Below are 18,118 nucleotides of genomic sequence, written 5' to 3'. Positions count from 1 at the left end.
AATCAGATTTTTTGATTAAAATTAACTGACTGTTTATTAATTAAAACAAGTTTTGTTAATAATTAAGAATGCATATTTTCATATCTCCTTATTTTTTCTCCTAATTGCTCTAATTTAATTAAGCATTAATGAATAAACTACAAACAAACTACATGCAAAAAATACAAACACCAAAAGTCTGTGTTTATGTAACATGAAAGGTCACAGCTCGAATTAATTTCATGGATTAACATTTTTTTAAATAGAGAAGTGTTTTTATTCATGAGGTCCCCCACATTAAAATGAGTGGTGGCAACTCAGTATTCCACGCATGGTGCAGGCATCTCAATTAACTTGATGTACAACCAAAGGGCCATTCAGCACATCAACTAAATAAAACAAATTGACAAGACTGTTTCTTGCACAATTAATGGAAGTGTTTCCGACTTGCATGATGTTGCTTAATAGTTTACACATTTTTAATTTTTCGCAGATGTAATGGGTTTTGGTAAAAAAATGAGCAAACTAAAATTTTTAATCTGAAAAGTAAGTCAAAAGCCCAATGATATTTATGTTGATACAACAAATTATTTTAAAATCAATTAGGGCATAGAATTCAAGGCTTTATACAAAAAAATAATTCCTCTGTTTTTTAATCAAGGGAACCCATGCCATATTGTAATGCACTGAAAATACTGAGTGCAGTTTAATTTAAGTGCTAACTTCAACTCCCTATATTTTTCTGCAATTTTTTCCCATTCACAAAATCTAGAAATAGAGCAGTTTCCTTTCTGCACTGTATCTAGGGATTCAGTTCGTCTATATTCCCTGATTCCCTGGACGGATCATGCTGATCCCTTGGGAATACGTGAGGATCACGTTATTAAAAAAAAAAAAAAAAAAAAAAAAAAAAAAAAAAAAAAAAAAAAAAAAAAAAAAAAATAATAATAATATTTATCCCAAAGATCTATATTTCTTTCAATCACGAACTTTACTACATATCAGTAACATACATACCAGGTTACTTTTACTTCAATATCATTAAAGTTATGTAGAGGAAACATTTAAATTTTTTGTTTTGAGTCAATGATTTAAAAAAAAAAATCAAAGTGATCAAAATCGAACTGATTTAAATTGCCATACCCTGTGCAAAATTACACGAGAATCTTGGATGCGGGAAAGGAGTTAGAACCTCAAAACCCCCCTTTGCATACGCCAATAGTTTCTGACAAGTAGTACGAGACTATCGATTTCTTGCAGGAAAAAAAATTAAATGTGGTAATCATTCATAATATTTAAAAAATAAAATCCAAATAATTATATCAAATTACCATAGCAAAATAAACAATATATTACTTACATGTCACAGAGTCAGAAGGAACTGTGAATGCTGACCTAAAAGCTTCATCACTAACAAACCCCTGAGGAGGCATCATCGGATTCACCATTCCTAACCAAAAATGATCCTCGGTTAAGCACACACTTGTACTTTATGTATAAATTAATGAATACATTTTAATTTTTACATAAATGGTAGAAGAAATCTCTCATGCACAAAGAGAAAACATAACCATACGCCAGTGATCAAAGTTTACACAAGCATTTTGATTGTATATAGTGAAACCTCGATATAACACTACTCTGGGGACCAACACATTTCCAAACAAAACTTAAAAATATATTGTTGAAAAGGGATCATCGAGTGTCGTTGTTGTGAGATTTCAATGTAATTGTGAAAATCCCACATATAAAGGTGCTCTTTATATAACAATAATCACCTATATAATATTCTTTCATCCCAATGTACTTTTCATAGTGTGAATATATTTTCTCTAAGTTTCTCCAGTCCCTTGAATATCATTGCACAGTCAACCCTTGAGGTTTGAGAACAATTAAAAATGATTCAGTTCACAAATTAGTCTTGGTTTTACAACAATGTTTTAAAATTTTTGGCGTAAAAATAATATGCTCAACCTCTTCTCAAAACATTTTAATATTCTACATTGCATATTGTGAATTACATATTGCATTTGCTACCATTGACAGCTTAGCAGCAAATATTTTACAGAACTATGAATTTGGCTGGCAGGATATTGTGACCAGACTGTGTTGTGGGCAGAGATTTTGAGGGCTTTGACATCGGAACTATAGATGATATTAAATGAAACAAGACATGGCGCTAGCATCATTTCCATTTTGTCTCTTTCATACTGTGGTTATTTTTTCATTAACTAATTATTTTAACGATTTTCATCAGTTTCACATTATGCGCAGGAACAGCTGCAAAAATTCACACTTCAGGGTGTCAGGAACAGATAAATTCATTTTACATTGGATTCTATGGGAAAAACTGATTCAGTTTCGAATGAATTAAGGGACAAACTTCAGGAACGAATTAAATTTGCAAACCAAGGATTGACTGTATAGGCATTTCCAGGGATGCAAACATCTCTCATCCATTTTAGAGCAGCAAACTTTCATTTTTGGAGCAGAAATTTTGAAAATGGAACAGAACTAAAAACTAACTATATCTGCAATATAAGGAGTAATTTTTCTGTGAAATGCCAGAAGTTTTGCCAAAAATAAGTTTTTTTTGGAACAATTAATTCTAAATAAATTTCTTCAGAAAAAATTTAAATGAACTTTAATTTGGGAAGTATCTTATCTGTCACTACTAAAACATGCATTACTGAAATGAAACTCCTTCCTTTGACTATTGTCAAGAGCAGCATTTCTCAACCGGTGATCCATGTGCACTTCCCAGGGGCTTCCGGCCACTCGAGAATAATAAAATAAATCAATAAATTTGATAAACACAAACAAAAAAAAGAGGCCTAAAGGGTACTGCCATATATATAATATACTAAAAAGGGCTCCTTGAGTTAAAAGGTTCCGCCAGAGAAATTATTCACTGAAAAGGGCTCAGCAAGTCAGAAAAGGTTGAGAACCCCTGGTTAAGAGCATGCCCCCCCCCCCACCAATACAGGGGCGGATTGTGCGGCCATATTGAGCGCTGCTCTAAAAGGGGTGCCAAATGGAATAGAAAAGGTGAAAAAAATAAAAGCTTTGTCGACCAAAAAAAAAAAAAAAAAAAAAAATGGCCAGTAGCGCCAAAAATATGTTCTGCATGGGCAGAGATTTTTTCCCTTGAGCCACCCATTTGCCAAATCCGGATTTTCTCGATGTGAAATTGTCACGATTAGCAACCGCCGACGATAACCACACGACCCCATATTGGCTAGATAACAAAACTATTGATATTTTGTATGGAGTTTTTACAGATCCTGTTTTTTCCCAATGATCTCCGAAAAATTTTGGTAATTCAAATGATTACTAAATGAATCCCCTTTTCAATTCTTCCCAAAGGCACATGTGTAATCTTGTGGAAAATAAAGCGAATTTACAGCATAGATATGTTGTCTTTGAGCGCAGGTTAGTAGCCACGAAATTACCGTTATTTCGCGGGTTATATGCTTTCCGAAAGCAGAAAATTCAGCATATTCATTCAGGGACTTCGATTGCCCGCGGGTTATACCAATAACAGTACAGGATTTTGAACTTCAAGGTAGTAGAACTAACAAAAAAAAGTTTACTTTTCTTTATTGTGTTATTTACATTGTATTGCTTTATATGATGTAATTCCCTGTATTTTTGTACTTTTGTTTTATAGCACGTGCATTTAAAATATTCTTTATACTACATTATAAATCTCACTAACAATATTTTCAAAGGTATTTTTAAATTGTTACAATGATATTTTTCCATGTCTTGCTCAAAACTGCTTCAATATGTTTTCAAACACATCACTAGTTATTGTTTTTAAGAATGCATCTCGTGACATCAGTATTTCACACCTTCTTATCACTATAAGTATTGAAGATGCAGTTGTGCTATCATTATTTTCTATGTAAGACAAAAAAAAAAAAAAAAAATGTAGTACTCACACCAGGGTAGAACACCTAACTGAATTTCATTACATAATTAATTCATGATTTTGTGCAGTCAACAAATACTTAAATTTGGAGGTGGGAAATAATCATGCGCCTTTTGATATAATGAGAATTCCTCTACAACGATATTTCAGGGTTCCCAGCAAAATATGTTTAATAATTTCTCTTGACCAAAACTCTGGAAGAAAGAAAGAGTTCATTTTATGGGAGGTTCCACTGAACAATTCAAAATCTTGACATTCCAAATTTTTGTTTTTCAATTTTTTTTTCCCCTGACTTTTGCCAAATATTTTACATTTTCCTTGGCCATTTTTCATTCCCCTGATGTTCCAGGTCACTGGTAACCCTGTACCTCAGCTAACAAAAACAATTCGTTCCGGAATTACATTCATTAGCCGAAATCTTTGTTATCTGAAAAGTGATTCCCCATAGGTTTCTATTGAAAATCGTTCAATTCATTCCAGGCAGTGCTCTAAATTAAAAGAAGTTTTTAAAACACTAAGCACTATAAAAAAGACAAAAACGAACCAAAATGGATAGCTTTAAAATTGGATAAATGATAGTGTAAAATAAAAATATCTTCAGAATCCTATGTGTACACAATCAACAACAGTATCAGTTTTAGTCCACTAAAGCTAATGTATTGACACAACCAAGTCGAGTTTGTAGGTGTCCCTGTCTATTTCTGATTTGGTCATTTTCATAAAAGCAGATAGAAAAGATGATCTCCTATAATGTCCAGACTTCAGTTTGGTGTTGAAACATGGGCAGAAATGGGGGCATTCCACCCCAGCGTCAAAGGTAGAGTCGACTGATCTAATGTATATATGAATTGACATGATCTTCATGCCCCCCCCCCCCCCCCCAGCAATAATGACAGTGCCCCTCCAGACTTCCAAGTCTATCTCTGCCTGAGTGTTAAAAGTTTTTTTACTGAAAAAACATAAGCTCAGAAAACATAGGTTGCCCTTTTTTCAATGCATTTATTACTGAATCTTTCATTTCACATGAAATAGTTTGAAACTTTCAGAAAAAGGAGATACACCTGGAAAAGATTCCGAGGTGAACACAAGTGAATTAAGCTTGCATAATTCTGACAATGGTTAGCACTAAAATTCTGCTCACGATGCAGCTGCTTTATGCTAGTGCATGCTTTTATTTTATAGTTTTATACAGTTTTATATCAACAAAAACTTTAGTTAGCCGAGGATGAAAAATCATTAAAAAAAATCTTTTTTCAGCTGAAAAATTTGTAAGCCGAGCATTTGTTAGTCAAGGTATTGCTATATTATTACTTTATTTATATAGCTGTATTTATACTTTTTGGTTTGCAAAGTACCGTTGATGCATAAAGATCAAAGTTCAATTGCATATCAAAGGAAAAAAATGATATAACAAAGGCAACTGAGATAAACAGAAAAAGGCAATGATACAACAAAGCGACATAAAGAATATTTTACTTATGTTGAAATGCATGAGAAAACATTAATAAAAATACTTGAACCTGTAGTTACGATAGAAAAAATAATAATAAAGGCATTAACCTTCCACTGGATACATATTGAGAGGCACTTGAACGAACGCCTGTGGTTGAATGGCAGGTGGATTAATTGCCATTAGATCATCCAAGGCTGAATTTGAACCAGTTTGTTGTTTAGAAGCATCAGATTGCAACTGCTGCTGAGAAGGTGAACTTTCTTTAACCTTCATGGGAGGACTCACAGGCTGTGAGGATGGTGGAGGCAGAGGGCTTGGAATTTTAGAAGCAGATGTTTCTATTGGCCTACGAGAAGCCATCTCTTTCATTTTCTGTTCCTACCCATATAGAGAATATTTCATGAATAAATCATCTACCACAGACTGATTTTATTAAACTTCTTTCAATTTGATTACACTTGTTATTGTATTTTTGCTTATTAGCATCAGTGAACATACAATGCATAGCTGCCAAATTTTGGCAAATTAAAAGTGAGGTTTTCACACAAGTCCCAATTCGAAAAGTTTTCACAAAAATAATATAAAAGATATATTTGTAAAACAATGTAAGCAAAGTAAAATTGTGGAGATATTTTCCTTTGCAAAAGCATAACACTGTGTGAGTCATTGCTGATTATCACCATGTCGCCAAAAACAGTAGGTTAAATTATCTACTTTATCACACATTAACTCTAGTTAGATATATCCACATACAGCAATTTCCAACTAATGGAGTGGGAAATGAAGGCTCCATCTACCAGTGGTTGCCCCAGGATTGGAAGGTGAAGAACTTGAAGGTTAAATTACCTGTCAATAAAAAACTTACCTGGGATATTTAATAAAATCTTATTCTTAAATCCATCCCAACAAAGACATGCCCCATCGGGCTGGAAACCGGACATATGGCCAGATAAAAGGTCATTTTGATAACTGCCGAAAGGCAGATTAGATGCTTGCTGTTTGGCAAATTTTGGCTTTTGCCGGCGTTTATCAATGAAATATTTTTTTGTGATTTGACGCAATGGTGACAATTTACATTATATTTGCGAAGTCATTTCAAGGATAAACAGCAAAAAAAAGTCTTGTTTTAGTGGATGAATTCTTGGGAATATTTGTTCCCCTAAAAGTATAGATTTTTTTTACAATCACGGTCAAAATTCAAGAAAATGTCAAAAATTTTCGGGAGTTCAGGAGATAGTAGAAAATCCAGAAGACCTGGCAGCTATACATAATATTACCTTCATCAAGTTCATGACAGCAGCTTCCTCTTCAACAGCCCTTCTCATGCTCTCATCAAAGGTCAAGCCATTGATCTCATCAGAAGGAGGTATACTGCTAGTAAATGCTGAACCCGTTGAGTTCAACGCTGCAACTGCTGTCTGCACAGAGTTTGCTCTATATAAAAAAAACTCACTTTGAAATTGAAAGTGTAAATTATAAACCTTTAGCAACAAAACGGGTTAATACTACATTTACATACACTTTATTTTACACATGAATAAGGGGGGGGGGGGTGCACACCTGGAAGGCGCGGAAGATCCAGATGTGATTGAAGCTGATGTATGACTCCTTTTACCTTCGAGAAATGTTAGATGACTCTCCATTTCCTCAAGCAGACTAGCCGGAGCCTGTAAATGAATATATTTAACTAAATAATGAAAGATAACTAGCTGGAACATATAACAAACACACTAGAACCTCGATAACTGAACATTTATTGTTCCCATAGTTGCCATAATATTACACTCAATGGGGAGAAATCTCTACTTGATGAAAGATAGCTAAACCCCACTTTAGTTGACAACAATCAAAATTAAAGGTTATCACAACTAATTTTTTGAAAATTTCCAGTGGATTTGACAAATTAATAAATTTTCATCTCTCTTGCATATTTCAACAAATCTTAGTTAAACTTTTTAACGGAAATACTCTCTCATACCTTGCGGGGTTGGATAATTTTCCACCTTGTGGAGTCTGGAAACTCAACTAATGGACTACTGAAGTCACAGATAAGCATGGATGATAGCTGAAATTTTTGAGTGAGATGGTTGCATAATTTAAAAACTTTTCTTTTAGATCTAAATTTTTATTAAAAAAATGAAAGTTTGCAATCACACTGCTCATTTGCAAATAACAGATAGTTTGATACACTTACGTCTTTTCCACCATAATTCGAGATCACTTGGAAACTTTTTGTAGAAAATTAGAGATAATTTTTTTTTGTTAATTTATAGATGATGGAATCGTTCAACTATATAAATATAAGTACATGGCATAAATGATCAAATGAAACCTCATTAACTTAACAACCACTTAATTCGACATGTTCATTGATACTTTTGGGGGTATCACATAGCTGCCAACTTTTGAAAATGAAAATTTGAAAGATTTTCGGGTGGACCTGTATTTTATACTAAAAAACCACTCCCTAATAAATACAAAAGGGATTTTTTTCCAAATAAAATAGGGATTTTACACACATGGAAGTTAAATTTTGATCTAAAAAAAATAGTGTTCAATCAGAAACGATGTGAACAAACATTCTACGAGAATGACCAAATCATCGGAAGATGAAGGAAAAAAGCACCAATTTTTTAAGAACACTGGCTTTTTGTCACACTTGCTTAATTTTTTCTTGATTTCACATGGGTGATGTCAGTCTTTCCACCATGACCGATGTTTATGTCCTTAACACAACTTGTACAAAAAGAAAAAGTCTGCCCTTTTCTGGAACGTTTGATGTATCTTTAAAATTAATTAAATATTTTTTGCTTATCAGTATTCATGTTTTGTTATCGCACGTATGTAACTTCAACAAAAGAGGAAGTTTTGACCACATGCGCTATAATATTCAATTATTATCCAGGACTATTGGCTGATAGGCTATTTCCCTGCACGATAAGACAAACAACTTTTCTTGTTACCATCAGAGGGTTTGTAAAACTTCCTTAAAAAAGGAATTTCCCACTATTCTTCCATTTATGACATATGACGTCATTTTGAAAGGGAAAAAAACTGAGGCAAAAGACATTTTATTGCACTAGAAATTCCTTAGAAATTGTTTTCATAAGCAGGGATTCTTTTTAAAAAAAAATTAAAGTATGGAATTTTTATGGACAATTAGGGGTTTTTTTTTGCGATTTTTGCAAAAATTCGGGAAATGTAAGAACTTTTCGGGAGGTTGAGAGATGAAGCTAAAATTCAGGAGACTTGGCAGCTATGGTATCCAGTTATTGAGATTACACTGTAGTAATTGTATCAATTCAGTTGTACAGTGAATAAAAGTTACAATGTTTATTTTCCTGAAACACATTGGAAAAACTACTCTGGCTACATCAGCTCTGTGAATTGTAACATTTCACATTTAGAGGTGGGTGGTAATGTTCCCCCTAAGCCTCTATGTAGGCAGTTGCTCATGGTAGAAATGCTTCATGTGAAATCACAATATATCCACCAGTGTTTATGGAGTAGCCTTACTGCACAAAGAGCGAGCAGATTTGTACAGGTAAAAAAAAATTAAAGGAAACATTGGCAGGTAGGAATAAGTTTTAAAGAAAGAAACAGTCTATTTAGATTAAAAGGTGACAGAGCAACTTTTTTTACAAATACTGGGGAGTAATGAATTCTTTCAATAAAAACTTTCGAAAATAAATGGAAACAAAATTGCGCACTAGTATAAGCGATATCACTGATATTTGAAGTTCTATTACTGTTGGATACAATTATATTCTCAGATAGTGGTACGTCAAATTAAGAGTAATCTGAATCAGAGTTTTTTCTGAATGTTATTTGTATCTAGAGACAAACTTTCTCATAACGAAGACCTCTTCAATTTATTCCACATCATCAAAATGTCAGGTGTGATCTCTCAGATACAAATGTTTTCAATGTCTTTGTATATAATGTTTCAAGTAAAAAGAATATCTACTGCAACATAGAATATTTAAAAACAGACTGCTAAATACCTTCAGTCTAAATTTTGATTTATATTTTTCAGTGTTTTTGTTAGATAAAAAGTAATCTTTAATCTCAGAGATAAACCATGCTGATTAAAGTAAATTTTTGACTGTGCTTACAGTAGAGCTAGGAATTGTTTGAAAATCAATTAGCATGGCACAATACTCAGTACAGAACAACTAATGTTAACTTTACCTTGTTCAAAATGCCCTAATTTCTGTGAATTAAATGAGTTTTTCGCATGTATAAAATATTTGGTTGCAAGTCTGAGCACTTTTAGAGAACATGTTGTGCTTTAAACTTAGATTATTTGCAATTCTAGGCACTGGTATATAACTCAAGTTACCACTGTAAATCATATACAGTAAAACCTCATTAAGTCGTCACCCTAATAAGTCATCACTCCGGTTAAACCGTCATTTTTCTTCAGGCACTTCCACCTCTCATAGACAACAATGTTATTAAACCCTCGTTTACTCTTCGCTAATTTTGGTTAACTCGTCACTATGACAAAATTTGGGAAAGTGGGACAGACTATTTTTATGACTCCCATTAAAAAAGAGCTTGTTAACAGCATTGCCATATGCTCAAAAGTCACCATAAAATCCTATATACCCAAACGGAACAGTTTAAGTTACACTGGCGAAGTTCATTTTCCGACTAAGGTTTTTGGAACATTGGGGACTGTTCAAGCTAGATTTCATTTCTGCCTGGGCTCCATTGGAGAAACCGTGAGACACCCAAGCTCTGTCGCAAGAAGCAATGCAAGCACTTCCCTTCCCGGGGCAGGGCATCTCCGGCAAAACCAAAATTTATTGATATGTCAAAGATTACATATAGTGCGAGGAAATCAAAAATTATGTAAATCAAAGAATCAAATTAATCAAGTCAAAGTGCAATGGGAACGAATAATAAATAATCACACAGAAAGCATGGATCCTAATTTAGGGCTTGAAATTCAAACAAAATATCTTTGTTGAAAAAATTAGACATTCTTTCCCAAGTTGAGGTCTGTTTACTTTTCCCTGCCCACGGCCCCGCCACCAAGTCAAAAGTGTTGGAGATTACTTTGTAGTTGTATCATGAACTACTGATGAAGAATTAAAATACTAAAGTTAAATTTGACGTCTATGTAAAATTAATGTGCAATAGAGAGTTCTATTACGAAGAAAAGCTACTTTCAGCTTTAGACTAATAGAGCAACTGTTAGTCTAAATTAAAAATTACTAGTATAAATCAAAGTTTACAGTATACATTTTACCACAGTAATTTAAGTAATGAGATAAAAAAGGTAAAAAAATTGCTATTATTTATTCTTTTGCGATCTATAAATTTTATTAATATTATTATTTTGATTCATACTTCAATAAATTTCATATTACTTTAAATTTATACGATTTTCACAACATTGCACATTGAAACTGACGGCAACCTGCTTAAGTCGTCACTCCGCTTAAGCAGTCATAATTTTTCAATAACTTGAGGTGACGACTTATCAAGGTATTACTGTACATTAAACTTTAAACAAACCTAAAAACAAAAGCCTTTTAGATTCATAAATTAATTGAAAATTATAAGGAGGATTAGAATAGATATTAAATTACGCAAAAATCTATAATAATAGTAAAATAAAACTTACCTTTGTCAAGTCTGGGATGTTGCCCTTATCAATTCCAACACTCTGGAAGAACACGGAGAGCTTAATATTTTAGAGTAACAGAGAGTACTCTATGATATTATGTAAAAGATTGCATTCAAATAAAATTATAAAGGATAGTGAAAAGCAACTTGACATATTAAGCTGCAAATGTAATAATAAAAAGTAGACTTTTTCACGAAGCCAAATTTAAAATTTCAAAACATACACAGTGTATAGGTAGCAGGGTGTATAGTATTTAGTGGCAAACTATTGGTCCTAGAGGCATACATCCAATTAGAAATAGTACCCAAATGGCATGTAGTACTCAGGTATGTCATTGATGTTGCAAGAGGTTTTTTTTTTTTCAAATTCATTTTACAACTAGCTATAATACCCGGCAAGCCCGGGTTTTATTCAATGAGACTTTTTGGATCACGTGATATCTCCCTCTTTCTTTCTTTGAGGGGGCATACAAATCATGTCCAAGTTAACCAATATGGCGACTTCCTGCGGGACTCATGAAAGAAACAAATCTAGATTTAAAGAAACATAGAAATGAATAGTTTTCTTTTTTAAGGGGCGCGCTATGTATTTCGATCCCCCCCCCCCATGAACTTCAAGTTATCCACCTGCCTGTTTCTGCTTCCCAAAATTGCTTAATTAAAGCTGCGGAATTTCTTCGATGTACTTTATGAGCCCCATAATTGATTTTAAAACAACTTAAACTATGTGAATTTATGAAGTTGAATATTAAAAAACAATATGGAGAGATTAATTTTCATGCTTGAGGAGATATAAATAAAAAGTTGAAATCAATGTTATTGCATGGATATCCAACTCAAAAGTAGGTCCAGCTAATTACATCATATTTAATCTCTCCTGGGCTTCGTATATCTTTAAGATAACTCATTATTTCAAAAATCGAGAATTCAATACAATTTTTAAAACTATTGATGTGGTAGAAAACCCACTAAATTTTTCCTATTTCTACAGTAAAATCGGCAATTTTAACACTGATTTCTATAGGGATTATCCTTTGTCTGTCCCTCAAAGTGATGCTGATGAAGATTCTGACGTCTATTTAAAAAGCTCTCATTACTGGGAAGATTGAAAAAGTGACAAACCTTTATAAAGGCATAAGCTATTATACATACACTGGCAGCGTTAAAGTGGCAAACCATTGTAAAGGCATATATACATGTCTGAAACGCATTGTTACAGAACCACGGTAACCAAAGTAAACGTTCCGAATGTGATTGTTGAAGCCCCAAAACCATTGTTGCCACACAGTTTTTCGCCCATTTCGGGCATTTGCCCAGCTCTGACGAACTTTTAAAGTAGCCTACGGCTCAATCCCGGTCCTGTTTGTTATATATGCAAAATCTGGCGACGATCGGCATAAAACTGTAGATTTGTATAAAGAACATACATACTTTCACATTTATATATAAGATTTGCTTGAATACATGTTATATGATACTATTGGCAACCAAGGAGACGACCAAGACCCATACCGGATCAATGTCCCATACTGGTTGTTACAATGAATAGGTTTATAAAATATAGTGCAGTGAAATTATTTTCAGATATATGATATGGAAAAAAACAATACAAAAAGAAAGATAGTGGTTACAAATAAAAATAGTATAATTAACAGAAAATAAATAAAATATGCTAAAGATAAATAATAAAGGATATTCTCATGCAATGGTGGAGGTGCTATAAAAATTACATGTGAATAATATCAACATGAATTCTTAATAGACTTAATATTGACCCCAAATACACAAAAGAAAAAAATATATGAATAACATGTTAATGATATACATAATAAATATGGAGCCAGCACATGAATTTGTACAGGATTATGGAAGGTGATTTAAAGATATGATTTAATTAAGTATAATGTTAAAGGATGTAATCAGAAATGGGACTCAATGTTAATGAGTTCGAGCAGGTCAAGTTTGAGGCGTTTTAAAAAGGAAGTAAATGCAGTAGTGTCAGTGATTTCTCTGGGTAGATTATTATAGAATTGTATAGTTATAAAAAGTTAATTTTTTAATTTTAATATGATCCTAGTGTGCCTAAAAACCCATTTAGAAATTTTATGCTCCTTCTCTCCTGATGTCAACTAAACAAATTCCACATATTTAAGTGCAATACTCACCGAGTTATTCAAATTCGAGAAACGGAAGAAAGGTGAGAAAAAAAGTGTTAAATACGATAAACTGTTTTACCTGCATTTAATGCTGTTTTTTTTTCCAATTTTCCTTCATTTTTTTAATAACTTAGTGAATATTGCACTTAGAAATGTGGTTTTTTATTTGGCATCAGAAGAGACAGTGCAACAACTTTCTAAAGGGGTTTTTGGGCACAAGAGGATCATATAAAATGTTTTTATTTTAATAACTATACAACCTCTTGCAACATGAATGACATATCTAAGGATACACACTATTTGGATACTTTTTCTAATTGGAAGGGTGCATCTAGGACAAATGGTTTGGCAGTAAAATACCATATGCCCTGTTACTTATGCACCCTGTATTATGAACTTGAATGTTTTCAAATTAGACTGCAACATTCAAAATTTATTCATAACTTCAAAATATGCTCGACATATTGTCTAGCATATTAGTTCCCAGAGTGTGGGACATGTCTATGAATTATGGGAAGGGGTCACAAGAGAATTTCAGAAATTAAAACGTTTCGTAAGAAATTTTTAGACATATTTTTATTTAGGTTAGAAAAGTTTAATTGATGTTTTTGCTCTTAACTGAGCTGTTCACATAGTCTATATACATCATCTTATATAAAAATTTCATATATATAATAACCAATTTATATAGGGCCTAAGAAAAAAAACTATTTGATGGCAGTGCAGTTACTGTTTATTTTGAATGAAGTTAATTATGACCGGTGTCAAAGACAATCCTTGTCACAAAAGGGGGGGGGGAAGTCACTGATGGAAAGAAATCTCTCTTCAAAAAAGTTTGGGAACAACTGTTTTAGTATATTGTCCTTATACAAATCATTCGTACGTGAATATTGGTATCATTTGTTATGCATGGCTGTCTGACTAAGAAATATTGTCATATATATGTGTGTGTGTCATTTTCAATGTTTTATTATCACATATTTATATTCACAATAAATTCTGCATGGACAGAATAGGGAAGGAAGAGGGGTAGTGTCATATCAATACATGATAACAAAGTTATGTGTTATACACATTATAACATGTATTTCATGCAAGATTTTACATTTCTGAATTGGAATCTTAATCTCAAATCATAAGTTATTTAATTGCAAGAAGCAGATTTGTCAGTTTTAGCTGAAAGCTATACAGTAAAGCATCGATTAATAGAAAGCGTTCCAGCCGGCAAATTCAAATTTGTGCGCTATGTAGACGTTCCACTAGCGCTTTCCTCCACCTGGAATAAGCTCTTGTCATCAGATGTCTGGGATGTCTATCACTGCACCTGAAGAGTCACCAAACAGCCAATTTGTATTAGAACTGGCTGGGATGATGAAAGAATCTTCATGATTTGAAAAATGTGACCAGGAAAACATTCAAGACTGGCTCAAATGTGATGCAGATGAACCTGGCTACCAAGTACTGACGGACGATGAAATCATTACCAGTATCATCGACGACCCTTCACGAAGAGGAAGCCAAACAATCCCAGTCCCCAATTGTTTCGGATAATCAATGCTCTACTGTACTTGATAATCACAAATTTGACAATTAACTATGTGATATTTACATTATCATATATCCATACTGCAAACTAACATAGAAAGGGTGAAAAGTATAAACGGGGGGGGGGGGGGGGGGGTCTGTCCAACTTTTTTGTAGAGTCTTGTTTTTGTGAAAAATACATAATTTTATGGGAAGGGAAATCTAGTTCATCACACACACAAAAAAAAAAAAAAAAAAGCCAAATTGGTGATTTTATTGATTTTTATTTTGTGAAGGGTCTGGAAAATGGATCCAAATTTTGGCTAGGCAGATCTCTGATAAGCAATTCTTTGTTGTGCATCATCATGTTATAACCAAGCTTGAATGCACACAAAATGTTTGTGATTTAAGCTATGAATATAAATTAAAATGGAGGTTTCATATGATTAGTTGTAGGATTATATCCATAACAAGATTGAAGACTAATAAAAAAAAACTGTTACCTCTGCAACTTTCAGAAAATCTGAAACTTTGTCCATGACAACAATAAATTTCTTATAAATATCCAAAGCCTCACGACAGTGTTTCTTATTCATGTTGAAATACTTCTCTGATGAAAAAGAATAAAATTCAATAAATACATACACTTGAATTTCATTCCTTAACATGAACATTAACATTAACATTTCATTCCTTAACAAAAGTTGAATACTGAAGTTTTTTTTAAATTAAATTTTTCATACACCAGGGGTTTTCGAACAGAGAGGCATGATACAACAGAAGTTTCATGGTTCAAAATTTGTAGAGCTACTTGGTGATCAGTTTTTTTAGCAACATCTTTATAAAAGGGGAGTATATCAATTAAGGCATCAGGATGCACCTGCAAATTCTGAAAACTGACCAGAAGTTGCTGCGGTAAAAAAGTTTGAAAATCCCTGTGATCAATATTAAAATTCAATACTAAGCCAAAAATGAATAGGAATCTCATGTTTTGTGACATTTGCTGAATATTTATAAAAAATGTGAAATTCATAACATATGTGCCAATTCCCAGACTTGAAAAATCTGTTTGTTGTGACTAAATCCTATAGTTGATATAAAAATTGCCATACAAATAAAAGGTAAAAAAATCGGGATTTTCTAAAGGACTACATAAGGAAGCCGTTTAATCAGTTTTCTCCAAGGAAAATTCAGTATTTTCTCCTAATTATTGGCTGTCCCAACATTTCCCTTTTTTTAAAGCTATCCAATTTCCTTCATTTTCAAAAAAAAAAAAAAGCATGCTTGAATATTTATTCTTCACTAAAATCAAGGATTAAAATTATTCCACAACCTATAAATCATATTATAATTATGACTAGAAAAATATTAATATTTATCTCACCCAAAACATTTTTTTGCAGATTTAATTTCAATGCACTGTGATTTGCAGTAGTGCTTTATTTCCTGCCATTGTCAATTTTAGCAATAACTGTCAACTTTGCTCATTTTTTGGCAACACTCAATAATTACAAGTTTTTTGAATTCTTAATTTCCCATATTTTTGTCGAGGAAATATGTCGGCCTAGGATTGCACAGAGTGAGGAATTTTTTTTAGGGACTTTTCATCTTTGCAAAGCACAATTTGAGGGTTTCAGGGGAAAAAAAAATTGGTTTCAGACCAGAAGTTTTAATAAGGCAAAAAAAAAAATCAGGCGACTTTTGAGGAAATCACAAGCATTGGCACCTATGTAACAATATTCATGCAACTGTTTTGATTTGAATGTCTCTCATGCTTCAGAAACATTACAGTCAAAGTAATAAAAATTTGGATTCAAGGACAAATACTTTAGGTATCCTGTTTAAAAAAAAAAAATAGTTTTAGAAAAACATCACTTACCAAAGAGATTAATTATTCCGTCATTATATACAGCAAACAATTGGATCAAATCACGGTATAAAAGCATAAAACATGAATTCATGACACCATTTGATAGATCATCAGGATTACACTGAAAAATCCATGATGCACAAGAATAAATATTCAGTTTGATACAAGAATCAAGAAAAAAAAAAGGAAACTATACAAAACAATATAGTTATATAGTTGATCTATAGAAACAAGGGAGGAACGATTAACCAAGTATACAGGTTGGGTATGCAAGACCCATATCTACAGCAAAAGATGGCAGGAGCATTTTAATTGAGGTTCTCGATAATTTCTTATTTAAACTCATTTATCTACTATGCCAACTTTGGGCACTGTGGCTATTTATTTTTCTGGAACTGTTGTTTTATCCATGTGTATCTGTGAGAACGAACTTATGCAGTCAAGCAACATTTTTTTTTTCAATGTTAATTGATATGGTTAATTTAAAATGACTAAGAATGAGTTATTGTTTTTATCAAGTATCTGCTTTAGTACGATGCTACAAATAATCCAGACCCATTAATTTGAAATTTAACATAAAATAGCATAGCAATGGTTAATTACATTCATTTTGTGTAAATAATGTAGCTAAAATGATGCAATAATAAATGTATCAACACAATGTACAGCAAAATCTCTTTTGCGGACACCAGCAGGCAAAAAAAAACTCATCCTTAACAGAAAGGGGAACATTAATAAGGGGTTTGAAATGCATACTTTTATTATACAAGGGGGAATTATTATTTGGCCACAAAATAGAGGTGACCGAATCTGAGGGGTGCCCATTAATAGAGGTTTTACTGTACTATGAATCTTTCTTACAGTCTCAATGAATACTAGACACAACATGACAGGTCAAAATAGGGGATCTATGTCTATTTATTTATTGGATCTGCTACATGTCACCACAAAATGACTGATGGTTAAAGGAGGGATGTGTGTACTTTATTCTATCCAGTGAAATCAGTGTTTTCTTTGAAGTTTTTCATAGCTGTGAGAGAAAGAAGCATTTAGATGAAAGTTTATAGGCTAAGCAGAACAAGGAATTACAAAAATTTCAGGTAGTCATCCATATAATGACAAAATTTTAGGTGGTCTGTTAATGATTCGATTGCTTGGAGGCGCGCACACACACACACACACACACACACACGCACACACACACACTTCACCCAATTAAATGCTTTGGGAAGAACACTTAAATGGTGTACAAAAGATTGAAATAAAATCTTGCTCCTAAAATGAAACTACGGTTCGTTTCAGGTTAACTTTGCAGTGGAGAGAAAGGTAGAGAGTGCACTCCTTCGCAGCAAAATAAAGTTCCCATAAATCAGAGTTTTATGATGATCATTTATACAGAATATTTCAATTTTTTAAATTATTTTGTGAAAAAAAAGGAAAAATATCGTTTTGAACCGATGTTTCTTTGTTTGAAATTTTTAAATTAGAAAAATATATTGGTTACCATTATCCAAAAATCTATAGCAAGCACAACGACATTTTCGCGGTATCCTAGAAATCGTCCA

General features: G+C 32.8%; 1 protein-coding gene across 1 annotated transcript in view; it reads right to left on the bottom strand.

The window, feature by feature from the left end:
* The window catches only part of LOC149064479 (phosphatidylinositol-binding clathrin assembly protein-like), a 41,363-nt gene that overhangs the window by 13,448 nt on the left and 9,797 nt on the right, over window positions 1-18,118 (bottom strand). Inside the window, exons 7-13 of the mRNA XM_089254564.1 lie at window positions 16,563-16,674; window positions 15,187-15,293; window positions 11,002-11,043; window positions 6,927-7,033; window positions 6,644-6,800; window positions 5,474-5,744; window positions 1,340-1,429 (exon numbers count right to left, since the gene is read on the bottom strand). Of these exons, the coding sequence (XP_089110690.1) occupies window positions 1,340-1,429; window positions 5,474-5,744; window positions 6,644-6,800; window positions 6,927-7,033; window positions 11,002-11,043; window positions 15,187-15,293; window positions 16,563-16,674 (886 nt within the window). The remainder of the gene's footprint in view (window positions 1-1,339; window positions 1,430-5,473; window positions 5,745-6,643; window positions 6,801-6,926; window positions 7,034-11,001; window positions 11,044-15,186; window positions 15,294-16,562; window positions 16,675-18,118) is intronic.

This window comes from Pholcus phalangioides, unplaced genomic scaffold (genome assembly GCF_987345545.1).
Source record: "Pholcus phalangioides strain wild (caught in Gottingen) unplaced genomic scaffold, Ppha-v1.0 ptg000042l_1, whole genome shotgun sequence".
NCBI lineage: Eukaryota > Metazoa > Arthropoda > Arachnida > Araneae > Pholcidae > Pholcus > Pholcus phalangioides.
This window is presented reverse-complemented; position numbering and strand designations above follow the sequence as displayed.